The 7,505-nt window shown below is 43.1% G+C and overlaps 1 protein-coding gene across 2 annotated transcripts in view; it reads left to right on the forward strand.

Moving 5' to 3' along the window:
- The window catches only part of KRTCAP2 (keratinocyte associated protein 2), a 49,365-nt gene extending 45,209 nt beyond the window's left edge, over positions 1-4,156 (forward strand). For both annotated transcript variants that reach the window (XM_042439769.1, XM_042439770.1), the window contains exons 2-5: positions 899-1,053; positions 1,658-1,721; positions 1,911-1,977; positions 3,923-4,156. In XM_042439769.1, coding sequence (XP_042295703.1) covers positions 899-1,053; positions 1,658-1,721; positions 1,911-1,977; positions 3,923-4,043 — 407 coding nt within the window. In that variant the 3' untranslated portion in view covers positions 4,044-4,156. The remainder of the gene's footprint in view (positions 1-898; positions 1,054-1,657; positions 1,722-1,910; positions 1,978-3,922) is intronic.
- The last annotated feature ends 3,349 nt before the right edge of the window (positions 4,157-7,505 follow it).

Genomic DNA, 7,505 nt, shown 5'->3' on the forward strand with positions numbered 1-7,505 from the left:
TGAACCAAACCCCACTGGAGAACAAGGTCCCACTGTAATAAAATTGGTGGGGCTTATTATAATTTTCATGTCAGTGTATGAAATTTAGAACTGGGGCCGTTCTGATGGTTCTGGTGGACCATTCTCTTGGTTTGAGGGCCTTTTGGGGGGAGTCTCAGAGTCACACCTCTTTATCCATGCTGCCTTAGGCCTGCATAGCCATGCTGCAGCCATGTTGAGAGTGCAAGTGTTTGGGAAGGGTTGAGCAGCTATGAAGGGTCAGCTTGTTATTTCAGATCTGGCAATGACTTGTTCCTGTGCTGATTCTGACTTTCAATAAATGCTTTCTGGTTTCATTCATTAGGAGGAACTTCCTGACAGTAAGGGCTGTCCAGCAGTGGAACAAATTCCTTCCTTGGAGTGTAGTGGAGTCTCCTTCTTTGGAGGTCTTTAAACAGAGGCTGGATGGCCATCTGTCAGAGATGCTTTGATTGAGAGTTCCTGCATGGCAGAATGGGGTTGGACTGGATGGCCCTTGGGGACCCTTCCAACTCTACAATTCTATGATTCATGAAGTCTGTTCATTGAGTTAAGACAAGGCAGGGCATTACAGGGAGACCACCTGAGACTGTTGAGTGCAACTGCCATTGTCTCTCACTCTTGTACTGTCTAAGGCTGATGAGAGTTGCGGTTCAACAACACCCAAAGGCCAACCAGTTGCCTAACTAATTGGTTCCACCATACAGTAGCTCTTACCATGAAAAATCTACGTCCAACCCCTGTAACTTTTGGCCAGCTTTGATGCTGTTCCACGTTGCCCATCGTCGCCTTGGCCAGTCAGTCCCATGCTGGTCCACTCAGTGCCTCACAGGCTGGGATAAACAGCTCTTCTTACATTCTCTTTCTTGTCTCCTCACAGCGGTTGGCACAGGAATGTCGCTGGTGCTTTCGTCACTGCTCTCCCTCTTGCTTTTCACTGGAATGCAGATGTACAGCCGCCAGCTTGCCTCAAGCGAGTGGTTTACCATCCAAGGAGGGCTCCTCGGCTCCGGCCTCTTCATCTTCTCTCTAACAGTATCCTTTTCTTCCTCCAGTGAGGTTGGGGTTATTAGAACAGGATAAGTGCTGAGGTTGCCTCCTTTTGGAGACCCCTTTCCTTATCATAGGCCTGTTACAGACTGCCAAAATAAAGCTGCTTCGGGTCTCTTTGGAGGTATGCTATTTAAATGATGCATGGGTCCTAAGAGTCCGGAAGTCGCGCCAAAGCCACAATCCATTCCTAAGCACTGGAGTGCAGCTTTGGTGCAGCTTCCAGATTCTTAGGATGCATGCATCATTTAAACAGCATTCCTCCAAAGAGACCCGAAGCAGCTTTATTTTGGCAGTCTGTAACAGGCCAGAGATATGCCTGTACAGAGCAGTTCCCTTTTTCAAAAGGAGCATCATTCCTTGATATGTGGTTATTGTGAGAACTTTAGTGATGGAGATTAAGTCAGAACTTTGGATTGTTACTTTTATAGACTACCTCCCTGAGTTCCCCATAGAGCATTCTAGCAGCTGTAATCCAAGAGAGTAACATCCTCAACCTTGGAGTGAAGTATAGGGAATTGGCAGGATGCATGGTGTGCTTGCGCTTCCTAGCATATCACAGAATTTTTCCTTAACAAAATCCTTCCAGGCTTTCAACAACCTTGAAAACCTGATATTTGGCAAAGGATTCCAAGCCAAGATCTTCCCTGAAAGTGAGTCAAACAGATACAAGATAGGAAAGTGTGAGGATGTGGGAGGTTTAAAGCTGCCTTGTCCAGGCCAGCCAATGGGTGGTTTGAATTTGTGGAGTCAGTAGACTAATCATTCTCCCCCTATTCTCCCCCTGCCCCCCCGATCATTCTCTCCCCACAACTCCTCTCCTTCTTCTTTTTCTCCCACAGTTATCTCCTGCCTATTATTGGCTTTGTTTGCATCAGGATTGATTCATCGGGTCTGTGTCACTACCTGGTAAGAAACAGGGGCCTCAAACGTAAGGGGAAAATATGGCATTAAAAAGACACATAGGGCCCAAACAGGCCAAAATAAATCTGCTTCAGGTCACTTTGGAGGTATGCTGTTTAAATGATGCATGCACCCTAAGAGGCCAGAAGCTGCGCCAAAGCCACGCTCCAGTCCTAAGGACTAGAGCACAGCTTTGGCGCAGCTTCTGGCCTCTTAAGATTTGTGTGTCATTTAAACAGCATACCTCCAAAATGACCTGAAGCAGCTTTATTTTGGCCTGTCTGTTCAGGCCCATAGACAGGGAGACAATGGTTTCCAGCATATCAGATCATGATTCTTTAACATTTGGCTCCCTTAAACATATTCAGAAGTCTAAGCAGGGATTAAAATAGTATTTAAAGCATAGTATAGCACTAAAAATATAGATCCTTACTCTTGGACATAATAAAAATAAAATATTTTAATCAAATCTTCTGCACATATAACACACCTTCTAGAAACCTTAAAACCATAGGAGAACCGAACAGGAAAATAATGGCACAGTGTGACTTGTAGCTTCAAATGCTCTGTGAAGGTGGATCCGTCCTCGGAGCCAGCCATATGGCAGGCTGTTTTTCCTGCAGATTGGGAAACTCCAGCTGTGATCTGGTTTTTTCCTCTGTCTGCTTTTGGCCTTAGTCTTTCACCTTGTAAGTTTTTAAATCTTTTGGCCTCGTGGTCCATTTGGCCTTTTGTAGACAACTCTTGTTTTTTATATGTATAATATTACTAGCTTGGTAGATGAAGGGAACGCTGTGGATAATGCATATCTTGGTTTCAGTAAGGCCTTTGACAAGGTCCCCCATGATATTCTTGCAAACAAGCTAGTGAAATGTAGGTTAGACAATGCAACTATTAAATGGATTTGTAATTGGTTAACCGGCTGAACCCAAAGGATGCTCAGCAATGTCTCCTTTTCATCCTGGAGAGCAGTGACTAGTGGGGTGCTACAGGGTTCTGTTCTGGGCCCAGTACTATTCAACATCTTTATCAATGACTTGGATGAAAGAATAGGGGGCATGCTTATTGAATTTGCAGATGATACCAACATAGGAGGAATAGCTAATACCATTGGTTTAAATCTCAAACTGACTGCCACACAGGAAGCCCCAGAGAGAGAGCTTTCAAGGATCCCTGCTCACACAACATCATTCCAACCTGGAAATTTCCAGAAACCACCCTTTTGAGTAGCACTGGACTTTAGAAGTCTAGAACATTCCAGAAAGAACTAGGCTATCAGCTAACAGTACCAGAGCTAACATGTGGGCACCACATCTGTAATACTCTGTCTAATGAAAACAGCAGACACATAGAGCAATAAAATGTTACTTTTTAATTCCATGGTTCTCAAACTTTTACCCTTGGGACCTCTTTTACATTGGCAATACTTGCAGACATCACACACACACCCCTCTACGTAGTACATTTTATAAAAATATTTTGTTTATTTAGTGTGCATACTTCACACTTGTTTTTAAACACATGCATTTCCTGTGTTCTGCATTAGTGTGACTGGAAAATTGTTCTTTCTTTGCTCACATGATCAATTAGGTTTACATCCACAGAAGCTTAGATAGCTATACGTCTGTTTAAGTTGGGTGGGAATCATGTGGACCTTAAGGAATCCCTTTGGACCCCTAAGTCTTTTGATCCCCCCCCCCAAATTTTCCCCCCCCCCCCCCCCCCCCCCCCCCTTGGAAAAAAAACAGCCCAAGGTGCTTAAAAATGCAGTTTTTAGAGCTTTCCTGCTCCAACTAGCAAAACAAAAACAAACGTAAAACCCCTAAAGCAAAATTGTCCCTCCTCCTGGAGTCCAACTCAGGTTTAAGTAATAAAAATGCCAATGATGTGTATTTTTGTTATAAGTATTGTTATTGTAGACTAACACTGCCCTGTGGCATTTGTTTCTCAGTTTCCTCTTCTCCATGATTGCTCTGTATTACATCAACAAGATCTCTTCCACTCTCTACCAGTCGGCGACACCAATCCCTATGCCCACCAAGGCTGTCAGCAAGAGCAGGAAAAGAAATTGATGCTAAAGAGCCTCCTTGTGAGAAGGATTGCAGGTTGGGGAGGTACGATGGGGAAAGAAGAAGGGGATTCCATCTTAGCAAATTCTAATATCTAATAAAACTTTTTAACAAAACAAAAACATCCTGTCTTCTGTGACCTTAGAAAGCCACCCACCCTTTTATTAATTAATTTATGCAGAGCCATCTTTAGAGGTAGGGCTTCTCCCCAGTTTTATTCTGTTTAATACAATTACAGCCAAGTTCTTAAAAAGAGGAAACAAAGCTTTGCAGAGAATGAGAGGGAGGTTTCTTAACTTACAAAGCTTGCAGTCTGGAATGGGCGGACAACTATTGGAGGTTAGGGGGCTCCTTGTGGTCTCTTCCAGCTTTGTGATTCTATGGTTCTATGACCACATTCAGTCCCCCGAAACCATGGTGGGCAACACTCTCTCCATACCCTCTGAAAAAATAATTTTAAATGTTCATTTGCCCTCAAATACTCCCTTTGAAGGGAAAGTAAAAGTCAACTTCCGGGTCACTTCCCATTGGAAAGTAAGGCCTGTTACAGACTGCCAAAATAAAGCTGCTTTGGGTCTCTTTGGAGGTATGCTATTTAAATGATGCATGGGTCCTAAGAGTCCAGAGGTTGCGCCAAAGCCATACTCCATTCCTAAGCACTGGAGTGTAGCTTTGGTGCAGCTTCCGGATTCTTGGGATGCATGCATCATTTAAACAGCATACCTCCAAAGAGACCCGAAGCAGAGGAGGAATAGAAGCCCAAAGTCAATGGGGATGATTATGCAGTACACAGTTCATGGTACAAGTGAATTATCTGCACCTGCACAGTGCATCATTCATAACCTTCAAGAACAGTTATACCAGCTTTTTGGTGGTAGCACTACCCACCCTCAGCTCTATCTCTCACTGTTTCCATTGATTTACCTCAGTTCCTTTTTGTCTACTACAACAGCAGCATCTAAGGAACCTCTCTATAGAATGTATTTTTGGAAAGATTTGGAAAAACTGGACCTTGGCTACATGTATGGCTATTCTATATAGACTATCACTTTGCACTAGTTATTATCTACCACTTTGGTTTTCAACTAAAGAAGTGTGGCTAAACTCCTCTACCACAATGTCCAGTCCAGGTGGACTATGGCTTGGCAAGGAGCATACAGTACTCACTGTGAGTTTATGCTCCACACACGAAAGAATCAAGAGTCTCATCTAAAGACTATCCTTTATAAACAGGCCTGCCATCAAAGCGTCCAAGAACAGTATCCGTCTCACCACAGGTGGACTCTTATACTGCTCTTGGCCGTGCTTCCACAAAACAGTCTCTCAAAACTGAAACATGCTCTACGGCCTCAAAACACAATCCTTTGCCATTGAGCATCAGTTCCATCGAGACAGTTCTAAGAGCGATGCCTGAACATATAGTTCCATTTCACAGGGACGTTCGCCCTATACTGGTGAGTTCTCTTGTTATTTAGTCTTCCTCTATACCAGTGGTCCCCAAACTGTGCCCTTTAACAGATTTTGGATTTCAGTTCCCAGAAGCCTCACGCATGCTGGCCAATAAATAGGATTCTGGGAACGGAAGTCCAAAATCCATTAAAGAGCACAATTTGGGGACCACTGCTCTACACAGTGATTGGAGAAGAAGAAACACTAAGCACTCAGGTGAAGCAAAGGTCCCATCTCTTGTTTCAAATACCATCAGTGGGACTTTGGTAGCAACTGGGGTAGAATCTACAATACGGCCTGTTACAGACTGCCAAAATAAAGCTGCTTCAGATCTCTTTGGAGGTATGCTATTTAAATGATGCATGGGTCCTAAGAGTCCGGAGGTCGTGCCAAAGCCACACTCCAGTCCTAAGCACTAAGCAATATGGGTAGTGGCATCACTAGGATTGGTGTCATCTGGGATGGTAACTCACGGTGTGCCCATACTACACCATACAGAATCCTTAGTCATATTTTTGTACTAATGTTACCCATAAATAGTAATTCCCATATATCACCGAATGTAATGGTAATAGCGGTGACATAAACACAGCAAAAGTCAAATGACACTTAAATTACAGTATCGCATGCACAGAATAAATGTATTTACATATATGTATATAGTTTCATGTAGTTAAAGTGAAAATGGGGCAAAATGTGTTTTTTAAAAATTAAATTTAGGAATCTTGAAATTTGAAATTTTAGTTTAAAAAAACTGAGGTCTCTCATTTCTCCTCCGACTGACCTTCACCATTTTAAAGGGAAACAGGCAAATGTCACAGCCTGTTTCTGCCCAAATGCAGATATTAGGAGAGCAGGGGTGTCACTCCTCTTAATGCAGTGATGGCGAACCTATGGCACGCGTGCCAGAGGTGGCACTCAGAGCCCTCTCTGTGGGCACACATGCTATTGCCCTAGGACAGAGTTTGCCAGAGTTTCTTACTAGAAAGCCAGAGGTACGTGGCACTTTGCAATAAATAAGTGGGGTCCAGGTTGCAGTTTGGGCACTCGGTCTGTAAAAGGTTCTCCATCACTGTCTTAGGGTGTCACCAGATGTGGTCCATCCCCCTTCATTGATGCCACTGGCATGGGCAACCTGAATCACAACCAACTGCCTGGGCCACCCCACAGGAGAAGAAAAAATTCTTCCCTTCCTTCTTCTGCCTGACTATGGCTGGTCATCATTTAGGGAAACAGTAATACTATGCACATAACTGGCAACTCAGCCCTGTGTTTATGTGTGCAACAGTAGGATCCGGGGCAGCCTCCAGCAGGGGCTGCTACAGGACTAAGAGGAAGCTGCGTTTTAAGGCACTGCAAAGAATTAAAACCAATGTCTGCGCAAGATGCTTGAAGAGCAGCTGGGGGGTTGGCGGGGCAGGTGAAGGTTGTCTGTAACGCAATATTTCTTAAGGCATGCATGGAGGGATGCAGCCAGCCAGTTTTGCAAGAGGCCTATAAATCAACTTGCTGATTAAAGATACAGTTTGAACTGGAGTGACTGGCCTAGTAAAAACAGGTAAAGAGAGTTCCATGTCTTCCAAAAAATTCAGGGGTCAAAAAACTACAGTGCACCTTTTTTTTTATCTGAATTCAGCTAGACTGAGAACTGTGTGTCAGAGAAATCCAAATCATCATCATCATCATCATCATCATCATCATCACATTTACATCTTGCTTTTCTCCCAATAAATAAGACTCAAGACGGGTAGCATTATGTTTTTAAAAACAAATTAAAAAACTACAAAGCTATTGATAATAAGGATAAATATATGAGTTAACCAGTTAAACAATTTACAAAGTTTAAACACTAAACATTAAAAAAAATTTTTTTAAATAATTAAAATAATAATTAAAACCATCTAAAAATGTTTCACGGCTGGGTGCATGTATGCATGCACACACACACACTTACCCTTAGCTTGTGGTATTTGTATAGCTCAATCGGTTAATTAGCTAATTGTTTGCCATCTAAAT

The sequence above is a fragment of the Sceloporus undulatus genome, chromosome 9 (assembly GCF_019175285.1).
Source record: "Sceloporus undulatus isolate JIND9_A2432 ecotype Alabama chromosome 9, SceUnd_v1.1, whole genome shotgun sequence".
Classification (NCBI taxonomy): domain Eukaryota; kingdom Metazoa; phylum Chordata; class Lepidosauria; order Squamata; family Phrynosomatidae; genus Sceloporus; species Sceloporus undulatus.